The sequence below is a fragment of the Pithys albifrons genome, chromosome 1 (genome assembly GCF_047495875.1).
Source record: "Pithys albifrons albifrons isolate INPA30051 chromosome 1, PitAlb_v1, whole genome shotgun sequence".
Lineage (NCBI taxonomy): Eukaryota > Metazoa > Chordata > Aves > Passeriformes > Thamnophilidae > Pithys > Pithys albifrons.
Window position 1 is genome coordinate 60,055,321 of NC_092458.1, and position 24,003 is coordinate 60,079,323.

General features: G+C 39.0%; 1 protein-coding gene across 6 annotated transcripts in view; it reads left to right on the forward strand.

Moving 5' to 3' along the window:
* Window positions 1–2,161: 2,161 nt before the first annotated feature.
* RNASEH2B (ribonuclease H2 subunit B) overlaps window positions 2,162–24,003 on the forward strand; it is a 43,421-nt gene continuing 21,579 nt past the window's right edge. For 4 of the 6 annotated variants that reach the window (XM_071551825.1, XM_071551832.1, XM_071551795.1 and 1 more), the window contains exons 1-5: window positions 2,162–2,279; window positions 15,067–15,138; window positions 18,004–18,111; window positions 20,352–20,428; window positions 22,128–22,248. In XM_071551825.1, the coding sequence (XP_071407926.1) occupies window positions 2,216–2,279; window positions 15,067–15,138; window positions 18,004–18,111; window positions 20,352–20,428; window positions 22,128–22,248 (442 nt within the window). In that variant the 5' untranslated portion in view covers window positions 2,162–2,215. The remainder of the gene's footprint in view (window positions 2,280–15,066; window positions 15,139–18,003; window positions 18,112–20,351; window positions 20,429–22,127; window positions 22,249–24,003) is intronic. The other 2 variants (XM_071551803.1, XM_071551841.1) reach the window with 1 other exon arrangement.

Here is a 24,003-nt window from a genome sequence, read left to right on the forward strand (position 1 = left end):
TTTCTTTCTTTCTTTCTTTCTTTCTTTCTTTCTTTCTTTCTTTCTTTCTTTCTTTCTTTCTTTCTTTCCTTTCTTTCTTTCTTTCTTTCTTTTCTTTTTCTTTCTCTTTCTTTCTTTCTTTCTTTCTTTCTTTCTTTCTTTCTTTCTTTCTTTCTTTCTTTCTTTCTTTTCTTTTTCTTTCTTTTTCTTTCTTTTCTTTTTCTTTCTTTCTCTTCCTTTCTTTCTTTCTTTCTTTCTTTCTTTCTTTCTTTCTTTCTTTCTTTTTCTTTCTTTTCTTTTTCTTTCTTTTTCTTTCTTTTTTCTTTCTTTCTTTCTTTCTTTCTTTCTTTCTTTCTTTCTTTCTTTCTTTCTTTCTTTCTTTCTTTCTTTCTTTCTCTTTCTTTTCTTTTTCTTTCTTTTCTTTTTCTTTCTTTCTTTCTTTCTTTCTTTCTTTCTTTCTTTCTTTCTTTCTTTCTCTTTCTTTTCTTTTTCTTTCTTTTCTTTTTCTTTCTTTCTTTCTTTCTTTCTTTCTTTCTTTCTTTCTTTCTTTCTTTTCTTTTTCTTTCTTTTTCTTTCTTTTCTTTTTCTTTCTTTCTTTCTTTCTTTCTTTCTTTCTTTCTTTCTTTCTTTCTTTCTTTCTTTCTTTCTTTTTCTTTCTTTTCTCTTTCTTTCTTTCTTTCTTTCTTTCTTTCTTTCTTTCTTTCTTTCTTTCTTTCTTTCTTTCTTTCTCTTTTCTTTCTCTTTCTTTCTTTCTTTCTTTCTTTCTCTTTTCTTTCTTTTTCTTTCTTTCTTTCTTTCTTTCTTTCTTTCTTTCTTTCTTTCTTTCTTTCTTTCTTTCTTTCTTTCTTTCTCTCTTTTCTTTCTTTCTTTCTCCTTTCTTTCCTTTCTTTCTCTTTTCTTTCTCTCTTTTTCTTTTCTTTCTTTCTTTCTCCTTTTCTTTCTCTCTTTCTCTTTTCTTTCTCTCTTTTTCTTTTCTTTCTTTCTTTCTTTCTTTCTCCTTTTCTTTCTTTCCTTCTCTTTTCTTTCTCTCTTTTTCTTTTCTTTCTCTCTTTCTCCTTTTCTTTCTTTCTTTCTCTTTTCTTTCTCTCTTTTTCTTTTCTTTCTCTCTTTCTCCTTTTCTTTCTTTCTTTCTCTTTTCTTTCTCTCTTTCTCCTTTTCTTTCTTTCTTTCTCTTTTCTTTCTCTCTTTTTCTTTTCTTTCTCTCTTTCTCCTTTTCTTTCTTTCTTTCTCTTTTCTTTCTCTCTTTTTCTTTCTTTCTTTCTCCTTTTCTTTCTTTCTTTCTTTCTCTTTTCTTTCTCTCTTTTTCTTTTCTTTCTTTCTCCTTTTCTTTCTTTCTTTCTCTTTTCTTTCTCTCTCTTTCTTTCTTTCTTTCTCCTTTTCTTTCTTTCTTTCTTTCTCTTTTCTTTCTCTCTTTTTCTTTTCTTTCTTTCTCCTTTTCTTTCTTTCTTTCTCTTTTCTTTCTCTCTCTTTCTTTCTTTCTTTCTCCTTTTCTTTCTTTCTTTCTCTTTTCTTTCTCTCTCTTTCTTTCTTTCTTTCTCCTTTTCTTTCTTTCTTTCTTTCTCTTTTCTTTCTTTTTCTTTTCTTTCTTTCTCCTTTTCTTTCTTTCTTTCTCTTTTCTCTTTCTTTCTTTCTTTCTTTCTTTCTTTCTTTCTTTCTTTCTTTCTTTCTTTCTTTCTTTCTTTCTTTCTTTCTTTCTTTCTTTCTTTCTTTCTTTCTCTTTCCTTTCTTTCTTTTTCTTTTTCCTTCTTTCTTTTTCTTTCTTTCTCCTTCTCCCCCTCTTCAAACACACTCTTAATTTCTCTCCTCCCAGTCACCTTTCATCCAAACCTCACTACCGTCTGCTTATAAACCAGGTCAGCCATTAACATACCAACTTTCACGTCAAGTGTGTAAATTACTAATAAAACTTCCTGGTTGTTTGCCGTCCCTTCGCCTTCTCTCGTTCCCTTGGACCACGCGCACCTACAACTCCCGGCTTCCCGGCCGGCACTGCCGCCCGCCCCTCAGCCCACGGTCCCTCCCTCCCATCAGCCCACAGTCCCTCCCGTCCATCAGCCTCCGGTCCCGCCCCTCAGCCCGCGGTCTCTGCTGCGCTGGCTGGCGCAATTCCCTGGGCGTGGCGGGGAAAGGGGAAGCGGCGGCGCATCCCGCTCGGCCCCATCGCGGCGCTGCCACCGCCCCTCCGCTTGCCCCGCCCGCCCGCCATGTTGCGGCGGGATCGCGGGGCTCACGGAGCATGCAGGGCGCGGAGCAGCGCCCCGCGGACGCGCACCCCGGGCAGTGGGTGCTCATTGCACCAGGTAACCCAGCGGGCTCGCTCCGAGGTGGGACGGGCGCTGCCGCAGCGCCGGGCTCTCGGGCCCCGGCCCGGGAGGTGCCGCCGCTCGGGCAGGGGGCGGCTGCCCTGGGCCGAGCGCTGGGGGTGTCCAGGCCTGGCCCCGGCCCGCGTGTGGCTTCACGCAGCTCTGACAGGAGGCCCGCAGAGCGCCCGCCCTCCCCTCCCCAGGGCCCTGTGCCCCTCGCTGCAGCCGCGCGTTTAATTTGTGTGTCGCTCCTGGATCACAGAGAGCGTTGTGAGCCTCGGGAACCGGAGCTTTAGGAGAGAGCTCTTGTCACTGAGGTCCCTGATGGGGCCTCGCTGTCCCTTCCCTGCGGTTGATGCCCCACCTTGCCTCTGTCCGCTTAGTTCATACCTGCATTTTTGAAAGACACGGTTTAGTGCCCTAAACCACAGCTGTAAAATAATCTTAAATCCTAAAACCGATTGAGATCTCAGCTCTTCATCTCTAGGCTGAAGAAGCAGAGCTGCACATGGCACCTCTGCAGGTGCAATACACACAAAACCTTAAACACTGTAGGTTTAGTCTCTTCCACGCAGTGCTGAATAAATGGGAGGATGCCTTTGTTCCTTTACGTTTATTTCTGCCTAGTATCAGGTTTTAAACTCACAGATCACAAAATGTTTTGGTGGTAAAGAGGATGAGTGAAACAGGGTGCACTCAAACTCCAAGACAGTAGGAAAAAGGAGGTTTGGTGTTCTAAGGAAATGCAACTTCCACAATTATTTGTGGCTGTTTCTTAGGCCACACAAAACTTGCGAGTGTTAATAACCAAACATGATAAAAAGGAGGAGCTCTTTTGAGTAGTTTTACGAGCTTTGCTTGTGATAGTGTGAGAAATGGCACCATTGAAGGAAAGGTGTAGCAGAAATTTAGTTCAGCAAAGGCTGAAAATAAGGCAGGAGTTCAATCTTAAGATATGCACCCATAAGAAACCAGGTTTCTCTACTTACATGAGGAACAGAACCAGTTATTATGATTTCACCGATTCTTACATGAGGAACAGAACCAGTTATTATGATTTCACCGATTCCTCTCCTCCTTTTAACTTTTCTGTTCCACACTTTGGTATCTGACACGCTTGATGCCTAAGAAAGGATTTTATAAAGTGAGGAATTCCCTTTTTTAATACTGACTTTATGCAGACTAGGATTTGAGGCGGAATCTTGTATCAGATGACTGGCTATGCCAACAGATGTCCATACTGTGCAAATATTTACAAATATGCTTAGCTTATGCATGAGTAGTCAGTTCTGTGCAGTAAGTTAAGTGTTTGCAGGATTGGAGCCAGAGCTTGTAACTTTCATGAAGCCAGACAGTTTGCATTACCAATTATGCCAGCACAGCTCTGACAAAATTTATATAGTACTCCAGACCTGTAAGAAAGTTTATTAAGCCTTAGTCAAACTTGAGAGTACATAGTAATTTAAAAAAAGGTCTGTGGCTGATAACTTCAGAACTCCACAGTTGATGAGACTTGCCAGTCATATGAATAGGACTGCTGAAATGAAATAATGATTTTAGTTTGGTTTAGTTTGGTTTTAACATTTTTTTCAGAAAAGAGGTTTTTAAAGTTAATGTGTATCATTTTTCAAAGTTTTACGTTTCTTGACTCCTTTGTTGAATTGATCTCGGAAATTTTTCATTGGCCTTTTAGCAGAATGTGTAGTAGGAAGACCTGATTACTTTTAGTAATTAAGATGGATGCAGGTGGTTTTATAACAAAAATGCCTTTTCTTTAAAATTCAATTCATATGATAATCCATATCTTCATAATACCCACATGGCATTATGCTGCATAACATATTTAAAGCCAAATGGTGTAAATAAGTACAAGATCCGTTTCAGGATGTGAGTTTAGTGCCATTTGTTAGTAAGTTTATCAGCACCTTCTGGTTGTAAATAGCCTGTGTATGTTCTTGTATCTGCAGCCATTATTCTATCCATAGTGGGAGGAAGGAGAAAGGAGTGATTTCATTCTGTGCAAAAAGCTCCAGAACTTTTCTTGAAATAAAGGTACTTTCTAAGGTCTGGATTTCAAGTGCTTAAATTAGTTTGAACTAGTCACCTGAGTAGTCTGTCTCCTAGAATAGCTTGTAAGGTTGATAAAAATACCATCCTGCACAACATAATAGCATCTCCACTTGGATATATGCCATTCATCTTTCTTTCATTGTGATATCTCAGAAGTTCCTGTATGGATGGGGATGGTGACTAGTTCTACAAAGAGACCAGATACCATAGTGTAAAAAGAATGAGGTTTTTAAGAAGCATGGAAGTAAAACAACTGTAACTGAAACTTGCTTTCTTAAGCATCAGTTTGTTAATCATTCAGACTGCTAGAGGTTCAACAGTAGCTTCCTAGAACAAAACAAAGCTACAGCTGGAGTTTTGAATGACAGTGCATGTGTTGCTCTGATTCCTTAGTTATTGTGTCATTCTGAGGATCTGTCTGATTGTGGTTTTACTGTTTGTGTGACAAGTGAAAACACTTAGCTGTGAAAAGCACCTTAAGACAAATGCAAGGCTTTCTAATTTGGACTTCAGCAACTGGCAACATTGGATTGGTATCTGGAACACAGTTAAAAAGCAGGAAGATTTCGTTTTCTATTTGCCATAGGAAGTGAGCAGAGTATGTTTGTCTGCTTTAGTATTGAAGGTTATAAAACTTACTAATTTCCTGGTTTCAATACACATCTGTACACATATGCATTGACAATAAATTGCTGCTCTGCTGAGTATATGTGATGACTGAGGAGATAAATTGAAGTTTTGTTTTTGTATTTTTTGTATTGATCTTGTGTTCTGGAAACAGAAGCAAGGAGCCTCCTCTGTCAGGTAGAACTGCCTCTGTTCTTTGTTGAAGTCATGATTCTTGTTAGAGGAATAAATGCAGTTGGGGTGGCTGTTTACCAGTGATGTGTGTTATCTCAGCCCCCTTGAACTGTTCTAGAGGGCCATACTGTCATTTTCTGTAGCAAGTGATTAACTATGTTGTATTTCCAGTACTGTAATATTTTGATCATTAGTGTCCATCTCATGCCTACACATCATAGGACAGAGCTATGAACCACATGCTCAGAAGTTACTTTGCATGAATTGTAGAGATGGGTGAAGATGGGGAGGGGAAACAGAGTTGACTGAGTTGAAAGACAGAGCTGATGTTCCATTAGTCTCCCTGTGCTCCGTTTCAATCAGTCTTTGCCTGCCTGCATTCTTTACTATGGCATTCTTTCCTCATTCCCTGTTCTTAACAGTGGGCTAATTATAGTTTTTGCCCTCACCAGCCCTTTGCCACACACCAAGTCACGCAGGCTGTTTGGCATGAGAGAATCACATGAGACAAGTCCAAGTAGGACGGAAAAAGAAAAGCCTCAGATCACATCTGGCTGACTGCTGAGCAACCTCTAGGTGGGATAGCAAATTTTACCTTTAGAAATATTAGCCCACCCTTGGCCTGATGAGAGCTTTTGTGATGGTGTTTCTGCTTATACTTACTTTTTTCCATGGAGACAGAACAATTTAAAACACCACTACAGTCAGTTTTGTTTCATTTTTATAAGCAGAATGGTTTCTTGGTTAGGGATTGAACCACCAAGAGCAGGAAAAAGAGGGAAGCCAGAAGTCAGGGGAGAGTTAGGAAATGCTGGTCTGGTTGAGAAGGCAGGATGAGAAGAAGGTGGTAACAGTGTTAATCACTGCAGAAAGGCTGGAAGCCCCTGATGTACATTGTGCAGCCTTATCGTGAACATTTAGAGGAAGGTTGAGAAATTGATGAGAATATTCAAGAGAGTAAACAATGAACAAATAGGAAGAGGATAGATGGAGGGATTGGTTGTTTAGAGGGCGGTGATGAGGACGGGAAATTTGACCATGTTGGTAGGGGTAGAGCTGTGCAGGCTGGGTTTGAAATAGAGTCAACTCTTTGGGCAGTTTCTCCAGTTGCAGATTAACTACAGAGTGGATATACAGGCACCAGATTTAGCCTGGGGCAGATTCGGCTCAGAACTTACAGTTTATTAGTTCAAGTGCTGTGCCATGTTAACATATCTCTGCTATTTCCAGAATCAGCTTTGCAGTGCAGCTGCTTTCAGGCAGTGTCTGAACTAATAAGTCCTGATGGGCCAAGCTGGCTCCGTGTAAACTGTAGACCTGCTTGGGTGTTTCTGCACTCCACGTTCCAGGGGATTTTATTAGCTTGGCTGGAAATCTGGATCTGAACTTGCTTTGTGTGGAATAGTTGACATTGATGGTTAAGAAGACCTCCCAAATCTGGAGTTCTGGAGTAATCATGGTACAGAGATGCCAAAGTGCTAAGAAGTCCAAAAGGACCCACATGGACTTCATTGGTGGATGGCCGAGTTTCCTGATTGTGCTTTTCTGGATTTCTGGTGGTAGTTGGATAATCAGAGCTGTTTATTACATGTGCATCCAAACTCACCTTTACCCTTGAAAATGTAGAAATTCCTGTACAGGCTTTCTGTTGTTGTTGGTCTAGCTACTGAACAGGTACAAGGGAAGGGGATTAAAACTTGGCCATCTCACATCTAGAAAGTTGTTCCATTGTCCTTTAGTAGAGCAGATCCTCTCTGTATTGATCCTCTCTGTATTCAAGTATCAATATACTCTTTTTAAAAGATCCCACTACCTGGATCAGTGAGGATTGTGGGGTTTTTTATTGTGCATATGAGAAATTTGTACTTGCTTTGTGTGCTAGGCCCATGGAACTACCATTTTTAATGTTTTCTTTGAAAATCATACAAGCTAGAAATTATTTTCTAGACTAGGAAATAATACTGAGACCCCATCTAATTTGAGGGCTATCTAAATCTAAAGACAGGGCTTTGGAAAACCCTCAGATACTGTGGTAAAGTCACCACGTGTGACATAGATCTGATCTGGGCTCTGTATAACAAACTTTCTTACATAATAGTTTCAAACTGATCTTACAAAAATCACACTAGCTACTTAACAGGATTGGTGTGAAGGACAGTCTCTTTTTCACTACTCTCTCAGGGGTAGATGTTGTGTCAGAACTGAAACTATTTATATCCTTGACTGGTTTTAGCAAAGAGGTCAGGATTTGAAGGCAGTGTTCTAAGACTGGTGTTCCACTCTACACCTAGATCTAGGACTGCTGTATTTCATTTGTTCTGGTTTTGTCTGTATTAGGAAGATAAGTAGGGGTTAGCTGCATGCTGAAAATTATTTTCAACGTTTATTTTTCTGAAATAGACAGGTTTAGCTAACCACATTTTTTCGGTCTTCTGTGTTCTTAAACAATAAATTGATTAGATTTTTTTATTGTTTTATGGGAACTACCCTATGAATAGAACTGGAAGGGTTGCAAGGTGGGGAGGAAAAATTCAACAATCCTATTATTTTAAGGAATTACTTATTCAAAAATAAAAGGAGCAGTTTCACATTGGACTTGGCAAGTTGTTTGAGCAAATCTCATATATGCCAAAAGTCAAATGAAGGCGGAAATAAATGGACTGTGATGCCAGACCATGGGGCATCAGCATACATTAAATTAATCCTTTCAGCTGAGACTAAGGAACTTTAGTCTCTGTGCAGTAACTGGGGAAGTGTTTGACTTGAAAATTTTGTGTCATAGTGAGAGAAGATGTCATAGCAAAAGAAGCTGTGGAATAATTAGTGTATGAAAGTAGTTTGTCATAAAATCAGAAGTAGACAGGTTTCACATTAACTTTTTTCCATTCTTGCACATTGCACTTTGATACATGCTTTTATTTAGTGTTTAAGAAGCATTTAATTTACCTGCTACAAAAATGATCACACTATGGGGCTGTTAGGGAGCTTGAATCAGAAGTTGTACTGTGTCAAAATTGCATTAATACTTCCAGAATAATTTAGGTAATGAACTTGGAAATAATGTTTACAACATACAAATATGTACCTTTTTTAATATCTGAGTAAAAACATCAGAAAGGTTATATGAAATGTGCACACATGTTTATATCCCTTTTTAATAAGGTGAATGTGGATATGCTTATATTAGAAGTTAGCACTCTGTGGGCACATTTTCCTTAACCTCCCCCTAACTTAGCATTTGCATCTCCTGAACAAAGACTTTTGCCTGCTGGTAATTTGCACTATTTCTTACATGTCATCTCCTAAAAGGCATCCTCAGCTGTGAATAAAGCAGATACAACTGGCAAGCTAAGGAGCCAGAAGGAAGCATAGCAAATAAAATAACTGAAAAGAGATGTTTTAATGTGTAACACCATCTCCTACTTCTGCTTTCTTCCATCTGGCTTGGAAGAGACCAACGTATGCCAACTTAGGCCTCTCTGCAAATGGGAGTAGGGCTGATTCAGCCAGTAATATAGCTGCACCAGTGTTGACCCTATAAATATTGAGAAGGGAAGTCTGTAGTTTTTATCCTTTCAAGTGATAACCAGTTCTTGAACTTCTCAAGATTGACCTCTCCTTTATTCAGCTGAAACTCTGCATGCTCTGCCAAGCCTCTAGACTTCAGTAACAGATGAATTAGTACTGTCTGTTGCCTCCAGTGAATCCATGAACATGGTTTTTCTTGGCCTAAGAAGTGAACTGTGCCAGCATAAGGTGAAGCCAAAAGATGCTCTCAGGCATAAGTCTTAAAATTTAGCTGTATTGCATAGCTGTGTGTCCTGGAGCAAAAGACCATTCAAACTGTCTAGTAGCATTTCTGTGTGAAGTTGTGCTCAGGTTAAAATACAGTGCCATTTTTAGATATCATTGTGTTTTATTGTAGAATTTTGAAGTGAAGTGAGAGCCAGAAAGACTTCAAGAGGTGCAAATTATGTCACATTAAGCATTATTTCCTTAGGGCGCCAGGGTGCAGTCCCGTGGTGTAAAGGAGAGCACTCTGGACTCTGAATCCCAAGGTCCTGAGTTTGAGTCTCAGTGGGACCGTCCCCTGGCAGTTCAATGCCTCCCTGCCATCCCATCCCATCACATCTCGGATGCTCAGCAGGGTCAGCCCCGGTTAGTACCGGGTGCTGTGACAGTCCCGAGGACTTCCCTGTCACTGTCCAAGCTCGCTCGGCCGTGGCAGATGGACCTCAGGACTTAAACGGTGGGGCCAGTTCTGCGCACGCTGTGCCTCACCTAAAAAATCCCCTGCGCAGGCTGGAAGGGCACACCCACGTGGGGAGAGCCCTGCTCAAATCTGCGTTCGTGAAGTCTGGCCATACCGTACCATACCTACCTTGGGGCACCAAATAATAACTTACCAAGCTGTTAACTGTTCTGTCTTTTGCAATGGGTATGGCAAAAGTGCCCTTAGTACTATGGACAGTCAAGGAAGGAGTAAGGTGTTGAGGTCGCATCAAGTTTACGTAACTGAGGAACAACTAAGAAGGTATTTCCCAAACTCCAGTGTGTGCAAGTGTGAAGCCATATCCTCAGTTTGCAGAGGTGAATTAGCTGTGTGCTGTGCAGTACTCCCCGGAGAGTATTGTGAGCCAAGGAGACAACAGTGTAGTTCCATGGCTCATCTCCTGCTTTCTCACTTCTGTAAAGTCACTTACGATCTAGTTTTCTAATTAGCATACACTGGTCAAAGACACCAAATGTCACAAATAGAATAGGTTATATTCTATACCATCTGCTCCTGCCATGGGTTCTGCCCCATGTTCCAGTGATCATGTAACTGTATGGAGAATGAGAATAGCTTACGGATCTGGTTGAAAATTATTACTTCTTCATTGTAACTGGTTATTTCTCAGCTGGATCAATGAACCAAGCCAGCTTTTGGGGCCACAAGAGTGCTAGTTTTGGTGGAAAAAACCAGCAGAGATGCATGACAAGAAGGGAACAGAGTTGGAGACCTCAGAACTGTGCCTTTCAAGTGCCTGTGGTCTTTGGTCATTTGCAGCCATTCATGAAACTGTATCCTCACTCTCTACATACCTGAATGCATTTATTGTGCTTATACTTAATTACCTTATAGCTTACTAAAATGGTCAAAAATGGTGATGCAAAGTACTGGATTTATTAATCAATTTTTACTGGGCTTTTTTCAGGGCATGCTGCATGACAAAAGACATGGGCACTGAATTAAAGCCATTTACTTCAGGGTTGAGATTCTAAAAAGAGCACAAATAAAATGTTTGTTAGATCTAACCTATCTGTACCCTCAGGCTGCCTAGTTTAAAGTCTTCCATAAAAAGTCTATTTAATGGGCTCCATCATAATGTCTCCATCTGACACACCGTTCATGCATAGTTAGAAGTTAAGAAGGGAATGGAAAAGACTTGTGTAGGTGACGTATGGTTTAATACCTGTTTTTAAATGAAATCTTAACTTTCCAGACTTAAATAATCCTGGTTTTTTGCAGGGTGATGGTGGTTGGGAAATTTGTGCTCTCAGAGGGTTTTTTTCCTCTTACGCAATTGACAGATATTTACAGCCTTTTTTCTTGCTTGGCTGGCAGCTTTTTGCATGGGAATTCCATATAACTTGATATTAGTTTGTTATATACAGTATTCTATAAGTATTTTTTTAAAAAAGGTGAATAGACCTTGCATCATCCATAACAGTTTCATAGATCTTAGTTGGAGTTTTATGTTAGTTTTCAATTTATTAATGTTGCTGTACCAGCTAAATCTTTTTTCTTTTTAATGACCAAATTCATTAGTGCCTCATATCTATCCATTGTGGAAGAAATTGCTGCCAGAAATCCTTTGACAGCTGGTTCATTTTTACTTTGTTCTGTTTATATATTTTGTAGAATTTGCCCAGTTGTATGTCTGACCTCCAGGAAATATAATAGGCTTTTCTCCTTTTCTGTAATGAAAAGCTTTGTTTAAGCTTCTGTAGTCTCTCAACTTCAGGATTCTCAGGATCTGTCTGTAGACTCCAAACTGACATACATATCACTCACATTTTTAGATAGACTTTGTGTGATCTGGTTAATGGTGAATGACCAGGGGACCATAACTTGAGCAAAGTGGACATACTTACAGGCCGAGTATTGGAATTTAATTGTCCTGCATTGTGCTTTCCTCAGAACTCCCTTCTCTGGTATAGCTGTAGTGGTACTGCATCTGGATTCATACTGCATTGCCAAAGGAGTCTGTAAGCTCCATGCAGACAGAGGCGTACTCTTGCAGGGGATGATATAGGTGGAATTAGGCTTTAGGTGGGTTTAGCTGCCTCATGAAAGTGTCTGTCGTGCATCTTCTCAGGCAGTTTAATGAGTGACTTGCTGATTGAGATGCCTCCTTGAGACAGGATTAATTCAACCCTCTGTACCCTTCTGTCAGTTTTTTATATGATGTAGTGTATGTTGTCCTAGGAGGAAAGTGTGCAATACTGGCACATGTTAGCAAGCTGACTTGTACTAGCTGTGTGTCACCTGCAGGACTCTTGGTAGAGAGTATATATTCAGTCAGAAAGGTCTTAACCTCTCTCCCTAGTTATTCATGTAGGTTAACAAGTTTCTCAGGTCTGAGATATGGGAATTGTTGTAATAAGCATAGTGGCAATCATCTGGTGTTTTCCTTTAGGATTTAGTAAGAGAGCTTTTCTTATAATGTGGCACTTAGTGCCATGATCTAGTAGTCACAGTGGTGTTGGATCAAGGGTTGGACTTGATGATCTTGGTGGTTGCTTCCAACCCAGTTTATTCTATGATTCTATGATAATATCTCTTTTGTCTGCTTATTTGTCTGTAAGATAAATTTCTTATCTGGATGTGAACCTTAAAACTGAAAAAAAATTAGTTTAACTCCTATTTTTGCTAGAAAATGGCTACAATACTGCTTTTTAAGAAGTCTGTATTTATTTAGCTGTAAGAGATCCTTGCTGAAATACAAGGATGGATAAATGTAATGGCATTAAAGAAGTCTAGTTACCTTTCCTGGCTATAGGCCAGAACACACACAAGTTAGGTTTGGACACCTAATGTAAAAAATCCTTTGCTCAGCATTTTCCTAGTCACAAAGTTTTTAAATTCAGATAAATAGAGCCTTCTTTGCCCTTAAGGCCATGTTAATATTGCATCCAGTTTTCCAAGCAGGCGTTCTCCCAACTACCTCTTTTTAAAAAAAAAAAATCTGCAAACTTGACATATAGTAAAGCCAGTCTAGAACAAAAATATACTTCAGATGCCCCTGGAAACGGACTGGGATATTGCCTATATTTTGAGGAAGTTGAAGGTTAAAGAAACTCACAGAAAACACTTTTGCCTTTGCCCAGTCAGTCCTTTCCTTCTTCCTGTGTGGGCACGCATGGGAATGTCCCTTCAGGTAAACCACCTGCTATGGCAGCTGTGTGGAAAATGTGACAATTGATCCCATCAGCATGAGGTAGTGGGACTGAAGCCTGCAACTTGGACTGTTCATTAGAGTTTGATCCCTGCTGTCCTCTGCACAGTGGTGAATGCCTTGGAGCTTGGGGAGGACCAAAGAACCAAAGGAGCAGAGCTGTGCTGCTCTGCACTTGGGGAAGAGCATCTGCCTAAGCCAAGGCTGCTGCAAGGCTAGGCTGTGTATCCAAAGAGGGAGACCCAGAGCATGCTGAGCCTGGGGCAGTATGGGGCAGGCCTGAATGACAGAGGGCTGCTTACCTGGGTTTGGAGGGCACAGTTGATGAGCAAGAGAGAAGGGACATTGTATCCCTTGAGTTTGTTACCCTGAACACTTCTCCTTACAGGTCTCCCAGGCCTCGCAGAGATAGGTTAATTGAGTGTGATACTGGAAGGTTAGGAAGAGAAATCTCAACAAAATAAAGATGTGAGCTTCATTAAAAACAGAAAATGAGGAAGGATTTTCAGCTTAATTGTTCACATTGTACAAAATGCAACTCAGGGCTCAGCTGGACTCATTCCCAGTGTTCATAAATCTATGCATGAAGAAAGCAGAGAAAGTGAGCGCTAAAAGTTCCTTTGGGGGTTTTTTGTTTTGCTTTTTGTTTTAAATTTTGAAACTCACATTTAGTGTGTATATTTTAACATGTTCATCTGAAACACATCAAAGTAAACACATGCAGTGTGTTTCTTTCACTATCATTAATCACTTCAGTGTTTTAAAAACTAACAAAAAATACACTAATGTTAAACTGTGGTTAAGAATTGAAATATACACAGCTCTAGAAATTTGAAGTTTGCCTTTGCCAGGGCAAATGTAGCTTGACAACCCTGTGTTTATGTATCAGCATATGAAGCAAGTCTGGTTAGCAAATACGGACTTTTTCCATTAAAAGCCCTCAACTTACACTGAAACTTTTTGAAGAACTTTTCCAAGCCACCTCAAGACTCAGTTAAAAATTGAGGCAAAGCAAATTATTCTAAATTCTCTGAACCACTCTGACAACTATTATACTCCAACACTTTATCACTAAATGCAGCTGCTTTTTGTGTCCTGCTTATGTCTTTATCTGGGCAGCTTCTGTTTGTGACACAACTGAATAACCAGGAGTAAATGTGAAGGATGAGAGTTATTTGGTTTTTTCTTTTTTCACTGAGGTGCCAGTGAACAGCCTGTGAGTACACTTGCCCTTTTCTGATGTGTTGGGGCTTTCAGCTAGAGAGGAGGACAGCTAGATTTGGTTGTATTGTTCCTACTTCCCTGTTTGACACAGAAAATAACTACTAACTCCCTCTTCACAAACCTCCTAGATGCTACTGAAAGGGGAAGGACAGTGTGGCACTTCTCTTCCTTTATATAGCCATTCAGCCTTCCTCTACTGCTCCTCTCTGCTTTCCTCAGCAGCACTATAGTGCAAACATCAGCCTGATCCCTTTCAGTCCGTTCTCTGGGGTGTTGATACTAGTTATGTATGTGAAATGTTTTAGTAATTTTCCTTGCTCTTATGAGTGCCTGTATGAAAGGAATTGGGACAGAACTGGCAGTGTGCAAGCTAAGAAAGATGATGCTGACATGGTGCTCTTCACTGAGATGTGGGAAGTTGTTTTCATGAATATAAGTTAGATTTTCCCTACAAAGAGAACTTGGATAGAATATAATTAACTGGACATCCTTATAGATGTTTTTTCATATTGAATCAGCATCCTTATGGTAGCCATTCCTTTTTTTGTTTTTCAGTTTTACAGTGAACTTACTCTTTTGTGGCTCTGCTTTTTGTCTTTTTTTGCTCAGACACAGAAAATAGAAAAACTGTCAAAGGCTTAAGCCAGAGGTGCTGTATTCTCTCAGCCTTTTTTTTCCTGTGTGGAGAAGTAAATGCACTCTTTATTTTTCAAGTTTATACATAACATATAAACAAGTATGCATAATTTTCACAGAAGTAACAACTATTCAGACAATTCCTGCATTAGCTGACTTCCTAAAAGATTTAAAGGATCACTGTTTCTTTCCACAAGTATTTTACCTTTTGCACTTTTTTAATGTCCACATTGTGCTTGTCCTGGCTTCCCAAAGCATTCTCATTGTCTTTGTGACTAATCAGGGCAGCATATCAGTTCATCTCACTTAACTGGGATGTCAAACTTAGGAGCACTCTTGCCTGAAGGCTCTCTTAGGGGAACTGATTTTCAAAATCTAAATCATCCCCAGGTGCATATCTTTCCTGTGACAGATAGAGAGTGCCAGGAAGTCTGGAATCATAATTTAGGCGCCTTGACCAGGTAGGATGAATTTGGGCTGAGGCACATAAGTTTTAGGCAGATGTGAGTTTTCAAAAAGTGTCAATCCCATTAATTCTGAATGTCTTGGAGAAGCAGATGTGAAATATTTCACAATTTACAAGTTCACAACTTTTTCCTCTCCTCCTACAGAGGCTGCTCTTGACCCCCCTGAGACACCTGACAGTGAACCCATGTTTACAAAACTGCGGAATCCAAGCACAGGCAAGTTCTGGATTTGTGACATGAGCCAGTTAATAGTCTGGTTGATTCCCTCCACCACCAAAAGATTCATATTTTGCAAAGCTGAAATAATGATGATTGTACTAGTCTTACGTGCCAAAGATACAGCTGGTGATGCCAGATAGTTAATGCTGTGCAAACATTTAGGATTTCTTTTATAATTTTAATTGGTTGAACTGTTTATTCATCAGGAATATTGGCAGCACAAAAAAGGGGTGTAATTTAAGTTCTGTTTTTAAGTTCATTAGTTTTGGGGCTCTTACATTATTGGGTATTGAGTCTGGGCACTTTTTTAAATCCAGATTTAGGCTTCATAACATTCATCTTATGCTATAATATACATAGAGTTAGAAGAAGTGATTCAGTTATACTTACCAAGCTTTTTGAATCTTATAATTTTTAAATCCAATTTTCTTCTCCTGGTCCAAGTCATAGTGTCTCTTTTCTTCTTAGCAGAAGATGAGGCACTTTAAATTCAAAATACATTGGAAAGACCAGCAAATGCAGGCAATGCAATGATGCAACCATCCCACAGTTACTTTCTGCAAGTCCGATTGTTCTTTTTGTCAAGGATTTGTTATTATGATGTGAGAAGTTAATATCTGGAGTATGGGATAGTGCAACAGAAACTTGCAGTGAGCCTTTGTTAGGATTAACATACTTTGTTTGAAAGACATGTTTAATACTGTGTTTTTTTTCTTTGCTTAAGCTTCTTTGCTTTTTGTAGATTTGTGGTTTTGGTTTGAAATTCACTGCTTTTATTTGTATGTATTTACATGCATATATGTGTGTAACTAAAGTCTTCAGATACATTTTAATGTCACAATATAGAAACTAGTTCTTGAAAGAGGAAAATAATAAAAAATAATAATACAGAATGTGAAATCACTTACTCATCATGTTACCTGTTTTTTGATTGCTCAGATTTACAGTGGGAATAAAAAGCCACATTTATTTTCCAACTGTGTTGTTATTTTCTGCTGTATTGTATTGACTTTATAGTTGGTTATGTTTTTCAAAGCGTAGATGTTAACTTGTTTTTTCTGTTTACCTTGTAGAATCAGAGATCTTGGGAGAGTGTTCTGGGGAAAACCTAAAGTGCAATGATTGCCTGGGTGTGTTCCTTCAGAATTTAGAGGAGTTTATTTATAGACTTCCATAAACTTTCAGTTATGTAGCCTATTATTAAAATAGGATCTCAAAATGGAAGGACTGAGAACATACTATTAATGTATTTTCCATATGTTTGGGTCTAACAGATGAATTGTTGATGCCAGATATTGTATAAATATGCACTGAAGGACTCAGCACGATACAGAATCTATGCTAACCACTTTATTAAATAAAAGTATGCTTGGTCCTTTATATAGACAAGTAAAAAGGACAAAATTTCTATCCTTTACAAAGACTATAAACTAGGATTCAGGCTGCAATTCAGAAGTGCCACAAAAAACATTGGTAAAGTTGTGAACAAAGCTGCCTGGGTTCTCTGTCCACTCCTTAGAGCTTCTGTCTAACAATACTGTTGAGAACCTGTCGTGACTGTTCTTTTAACATCATTGCATAAATTAAGGAGCTGCCATTAGGCAATAAGAAGGGTCCCTTGCCCAAGATTGTGCAGCTCACCACTTGATTTGGCTAGCACACTCACTGGTAGGAGTCTTTAAGTTGTTCAGTCAGCACTTCTGTGAGTAGTTTGATGTCTGGTGCTGATCAAACTGTGGTGTAGACCCTTGTTGAGGGTGCACATGGTTATGATTGAAACCTCTGCTTCCCCTTATTTACTCTTTGCTCCTCTCCTCCCCTCCCCAAAAGAAAAATTATCAGAGAACTGAAATTACATCCTTAAGTGAGGTTAAACATCTGGCCAGCCTCTTGGATAAAGGAGGAAAAACTGCATTATCAGTAATTTTTGGAAAGTGATGTGTCTGCCCATTTTAGCTGACCTCCCTCCGCACCTGGGGCTGTCTGCAGACTGAGAAGAGCAGTGCTGATGTCAGCTTACAGAGCTTGCACTGAGACTTTTCTGAGCCAGCCCATGATCTGCAAGGCAGTGCAGCTTTGCGATTTATGCTTTTTGGGCAGGACAGCCGTGTTGTAGTTGCTCTTGTTTCTTGAAGGTGGATTGATAACCAAGACAAGACCAAGCCAGCCAATGGACTCAGCTGACCACATTTCAGTGGCCCACATTTCAGTTCTGGCAACTTGCCATTTTAGATAAGGAAAATGCCAATCCTCCTTGCAGTGTATTTGTCATCCTTCCATTGTAACCCAAAACTAGTGTGGAATGGCAGATCTGTGATATGGGGTGACCTAAAATAAAGCTTCCCTTTTCCTTTCCAAACTATCAAGATTCTGATGGGCACTTCAAAGCAACTTCTTCTAGCTTCCTTGTTCACTTTATATGTCTACCCATACTGAGTCATCACAATCCATTTTGATGCTCAAAAACCCCCCTTTTGTTCCTGTAACCCAGAGTCTGATATCTTGTAGGCAAACATGATGGAAGGAATGAGAGTTTTCTTGTTTTCCACCTTCCCCCTTCAGCACAGAAAAAAGCTGATTTCTTGAGTGATTTTGATTTGGGTTTGGATCAAAGGCTTTGTGTTGTAAGATGAACTATTCACACATCTTATTTATTGATTCAAATTCAGTTTCGTTTATAGAGCTGGTAAATGAACATCTGTATATAATAGTGTTTTTTCTCTAAGCTTTCTTTGTAGTGAGTTTATGTAGAATGTATGTTTGTGTATCTCTATGTATATAAGGCACATTCTTCAGACATATTGGGTATTCTTTTGATTTTTGTGAAAGCTTACAAACACAAACCAGATTTCTTTTCAACAGGGGAAGCAACCCTTTACTTATTCAATAGTGGTGCACAGCAGCTGTTTGAAGTAAAAGCTTTTCATGAGGAATGTCGTTCCTGGTTTATAGGTCAGGCTGTTCAACAAGGTGAGTTGCATAACTCCCCCAGCTTTAACTCATGCTTGTACATAGACCTTCCCTCTGTCTTCTAGTAAAATTACAGGTGTTTTTCCTAGTTGTTTGAGGCATGCTGCATGATATCTCCGCCTTCTGATAGACTCATTTGCCATATGGATTTATGGGAGTTGGTTGTTTTCTCTTAGAAAGGTTGCCTTTGGCAGCCTCAATTCAAGATGTTCATTTGTCTTCTTTATTTTTTGGCAAGGGGAGAGTTAAGTAATTCAATTGTATTTTTTAAGTGAAATGCCATAAAATACGTAGCTCGCCTTGTCACTCACATCAGCAAGTCCTTAGTGTAAGTAAATATGTGTTATCCTTTGGGAAGGAAAAAAGGCTGGAAGGCCTTAGCTATCCAAGCAAAGTGGTGTGTTGGAGCTCCAAGTGCTGGAATGTATGGTCTTGCTTTCTTTCAATTACCTCTGTCATTCCCTGTGTCAGTTCTGGGATCTCAGGATAGGACTGCTGTCTGAAATTTTGTCTGAAGTGAGCTTGTCTGTACCATACTGGACATTCTCTGGTCCTACTCGCCTTCTGAAAATGAGGAGGAAACTTATGTAATCTGCTTGTGATGACTTTCACAATCCCTTTTCAGTAAGGATGTCATTGTAGTAGGGTTTCTCTGCCGCCATGCCCACAGACCAGTAAGTATTAAGTCAGGAGATTAAGGTATATTTATTTTGTTCCTTTCCATTAGCAAAAAGACCATTTATAGTAATAAATAAAAGCAACCACACCAGACATGCCTTCTTTAATGGTAATATCCCAAAGTGTGTGCTAACTTTTAAATGTCCTCTGCAGGCACATAAAGCAATGCAAGTAGTATGTCTGTGAGCTTTTCTTTGCTCCATCTTGGGGACAAGCCAGCAGACTGGGCCTGCTCCCTGCTCCCAATTATGTCCATATTGTATTCTCCCTCTCCCTTTCTAACCTTTATTTTGGCCCTTGGGAAACAGTTGCCTTAAGGAATCATGGCCTCAGTTTTCTTTAAAAGATAACAGGGGAAAAATTGTTTCTGAGTGTTAGGGCTGCTGCATCTCTGGAACAATCAGGACAAGAACAACATGAAAAAGCTGTGTGTTTGCAGTTAAAGCAAATCATCTTGTTATCTGCAGAGAAGGGCAGAGGTCTTCATACACCTCTAGTGAATTTGAACCCTTTACAACAAACAAAAATAGCTCTTCCTGAAGGTTCAGTGGAAAACATTTAAATGGAAGTTTCGAGAAAGTGACTAGTGGGCTTTCTTTCCTTCTAGTTTGTTATCAAAACTTTCATGTTTGTAAGTAGTCCTGATGCTTGCTTTGCCTCCCATGGCTCACTCATCACGTTAGTAATACAGATGTGTTGGATATCAGCTTTGCCCAAACCACCTTCTTCCCACCCGATTCTTTGTTCGTTTTATGACCATCATAATAGGATTTCTTTTTTTAAAATTATCTTAATCATGTGATTTAAAACAAAAAGATTACATTTATTTACTTTTGGTTTGCTAATTAATATAAAATTGTCATCAATTATTGGGTCTCGTTAGTGAATTTTTTTAATGTTCCATTGTTTCCAATTGTCTGCAATTACACAAAAAGCCTGACTAAGCTGTTGTCCTGCAATGAACTCCAGATGGGCAGAGGTGTCTGTTTCAGTGGGAGACCAAGTTCTTCCTTTGTGTGTAACTTTGAATGCAACATACTGAGCCATGTTTTCTGATCTCTTTACATTTACTTTGTTCTGTTAGGAGCCTGTATGCAGATTCTCCCCTTACAGATACAAGGCAGCTCTAACTTAACTACCTCTTGAAATTCTTTCTTGTCCTGCCTATCTCTTCTGCCAGCAGTGTTGCCTTGCCCAGTGATTGAGGTGGAGTATACTGAGTCTATCTGCTATCCCAAACCAAGTTTCTGTTACCCCCCAGTCTGCCAATAAAGGGCAGTTAGAATTTTGGTGTTTTTAATATAGTCCAGAAAAAGGCAAAACATGAAGCCGGAAGACATGAAGTCGAGCTTGTGCTTTGGTTTGTCAGGACTGAGAATTGAGTTATCGCTGTATTTTTAATACAAAATTACAAATAGAATTTTTGTGTTAATTTTATTAAAATACTGAGATACTTACTGAAAAAAATACTGTCTTCACACTTACAAAAATCCTAAAACATAAAGAGATCACTGTATTATGCCCCTTTGTACTAAGCTTACTTTTACACATCTATCACCTAGATGGGCGCCTGCTGTTTGTTACACCAGTGGACCCTTTATTTCTGATACTTTACTACCTCATCAAGGCAGACAAGGAGGTAAGTCTGCTTTGTTTTTTTGACTGGAATTCTCAAGAGAAAACATTATTTCTGACTTAATTTCTGCAGAAGTTATGTTAATTTTACCAAGAGTAGCTTCCATAATAATGGAAATTTAATTTGCATTTAAAGCAGATTTATCATAATACCTAGAAGCATTTTTGTTTGCATCAGGTTTTTTGGTCAGTCAATTATGTTCCAGGAATGAGCTTACAATCTTGATAAGCTCTAATAATTTCCTTTTTTAAGAGAACCAGACAAACTCTATTGTCCTTTTGTGACAGTCTCTCCTAACACTATTGAATTTAAAATTATGTAATCAGAGTAAAACAAACTAGTGCTCTTTCTGAGGCATCACTGGATTGGTCATTTGGGGAAAGAAGGGAAAAAGAAAGAAGAATTTGGGTGCTGTGGAGGAGGAACACTTCTGTGTCAATTTGAACTTGAAAGGAACCATCTCCGTTTTAGAAACAGTATTTGTAGAGATGCCATTATCACAGAACAGAAATGGGATGATGATCAAGTATCCCAAAGCTGGGCAATTAATAAATGGCTTCATTGATATGTCATGGGTGTAGCAAAATGTCACATAAGTTTCTGAAATAAATCAAAAGGCGTAGGCAAAGTTACCAATATATTTCTTATAAACTGCCTGTGGAAAAAAGGGCACAAAATAAAGTGGTAATGTTGATCCTTCTTTTATTTTGTTATCTATAGGAAAGAGTTTATTGCAGCTTTGTGTCTCATAACCTTCTTTTTGCCACAGTTAATGTGCCTTCTGCTTTTTAAGGAGAAAAAAATTGTTAAATACTTTCTGGTTTTGCTTTTTGTGTGCTTGGGATTTTTGTCTTGTTTTTATTGTGATTTAAGAATAGTTGGTTACTTTTATTAAGCCTCTGACTGTCTAGCAAGAGAATTAATTAATAACGAAAGCAGTATACCCAAGTGGGTTCTTTTCATGCTGAGCAGTATAATGACTTCAGCCTTGGCTCCCAAGGCCATGCACTCTCTAAGGATGAGGAGCTCACAGCGTCTTTGTACTGATGCGCTAAACGATCTTTCCAAAGGGAAGGCTGCCAGTTGTGCCAAACCATGCTGAATGATTATACATTGTTTGGCAGTGGCAAAATTTGTTTGATGGTTCTGTCATGTGTGGGGCTATTTAAGTTGTGCCAAAATCTCTTTGTATCCCTACTCTGGCCAAACTGCAATTGACTTTGCAGAGGTGAAAGGTTAATACTGTGTTCCAGAAGCTGCCCTGCTCCTTTGAGATTTATCTTTATGGAAGGAAAAGCAAAATTTCAATGGAAGTTATGACACTGGGTTTAATCCAACAGGTTTTGGTCTAAAACACTATTGGCACACACTGACTACTATGTCTTATGTCATCTTCCAAAAAATCCTGCTGTACTTCACATTAGTTTCTCCCCATGTTGTTTTAAATTTGGTCTTTTAAGTGCAGTATTTGAAGACTTCAGCATTTTGCAGGTATTTACTGGTTTGAAATAAATATTTATAGCTTTCTTTGTAATCAGTTTCTCAATGTCTCACGTGTTACCATTCAAAATACGATCTTCTTTAAATCCTTTATTTTAGAAGTATGGCTATTACATGCATATATATTTCTACGTATGTGTAGTGTGTATATATGTTTTAACATTATAATAATGCTTTTGTAATCCCTTTGATGTATTTTCAGCAGCAAGGAAAGTTCCAGCTACTTGATCAAGTTGTGCTAGACTTGGAATATCCTAGCTGCTCATTGCTGCTGAAGTGTGCAAATGTTAAACAGTACATACAGCACGTAACAGAAGAAAAAGGTGAGGAAAAAGAGGTGGAGAGGAGGGGGCAAAAAAAGTCTGGATTTTTTAGTGTCATTTCATTACAAGATAGATTTAAAAACTAGTTTTTGCTTTACCAAACACCCAAGGTGCTGGATGCAGCCGTATTTTAAAAACAGAAGCCAAGACTTAGAAATTGTGAGTGTAGTATTGTGAATAGTAACATGTGGATCTCAGATTATCTGCTGTAACTCTAAAATACTTGTGCAGTCTTGTTGCTAGGTGTCATAAAAATGATAAACTGATCAGATCTGGCTTCTCAACATTATTGTATATGTTGTGAACTTTCTTTGACTTTGAATGAGAACTTTACATCTCTCTAAATTCTTTATTTGCTGTAGGATGGTCTGGCATGGATTAAGTTATCCGTTGTCCATTTGAATTTTTTTTCACCCTTTCACGCAAAGGATTGAAACAATAAGCAGGAAAAAGCTGGAGAAGAGCGAATATGCTGCGGAGAAAGAAAAACACAGCTTTTCTAGCTTTGCATAATTTAGTGTTGTGGGTTTAAGCTTAAAGACTTAATTGTTTTGAAATAGAAAAGTTGATTGGGATGTATAAGTGTATGAAAAAACTACATGGGAAAAGTTAGCAATGTATTGATTCTGTGTATCATTTCCTCAACCTTTGCTTAGAATTCCCTCTGGCATGGGGCCTTTTATTTTACTGGAGGACAATATATGCTTTCTGGGGAAGGAGCATTACATAATTTTTGCAGGTTTGCGGACCTGCGGAAGATGCAAGACCTCAGTTTTTATATACAGTCCTTTAAAGAACACTCTATTTATGCCTGCTTACTTCCTGATAGGGAAAGGAGGTTTACCCACAGGCAGATGGAGACATACAGGAGAAGGTACAAGAATCTACCACCAAGTCCAAAACAGCTAAGGTGTTCTACCCTTCTGCATCTAGAGCTCCTCCAAGGAGTTGAGATGCAGAGATTAAAAGCTAGAAAAATTAGAAATTTGCTTTCACAAAGCAAACCAACCACTGTTATTGTATAAGAAGAAATATTTCAGTGATGTACAGATAATTGGGAAGTGGCTATGGAAAGGTGATGGAAGAATAAAAAGCCAGCTAAGTAAAAGACTAGACCTCTTCCTAGATGCGTAGAGCATTAAAATGTGTGTGGGGTGGGAAAGCTGCAAGTTTTCCTGCACAAGTTTAAGTGTTTCCAGTATGATATGGTGACCATGCAGTAAAGTAGGGCAGTTGCATTTGAACTTTAGGGCAAGACATGTTTCCACTGAAAAGTGTCACAGAGCAGAAAATCTGAGCAGCAAGGCTGTTACACTTCTGCTGGGACTGGGTTACTTGGAATTATGTGCCTCTATAAGTACATAATTATGTAATATTAAATTTCTGAAAGAACCTTCAGAAAACAGTTATATTTGGTATCATTAGGACCAATTAACCTTTTTCTTTGTGAGTTCTGCCTTTGAGAAGGCTTCTTTAAGACAGCCTTCCTTTAATGCAGGCTTCCTTGAGACAGGTGCATCTGAAACGCAAACCCCCTTTTACCTTCCTGTAAAGTGGTAAGTACTTGCAGTGAAAAGTGTTTTTAAGCTTTTGAGCAATTGCTGTGCCCTATAACTTGTTTAACACTGGCTAAGTAGCTAGGAGTGAGAGAAGAGCTATTTAACTTCCACGCACAGAATCATCAAGGTTGGAAGTGACCTTCAAGATCACCAAGTCCAATTATCAACCTAACACTCTCACTGGTAACCATGTAAC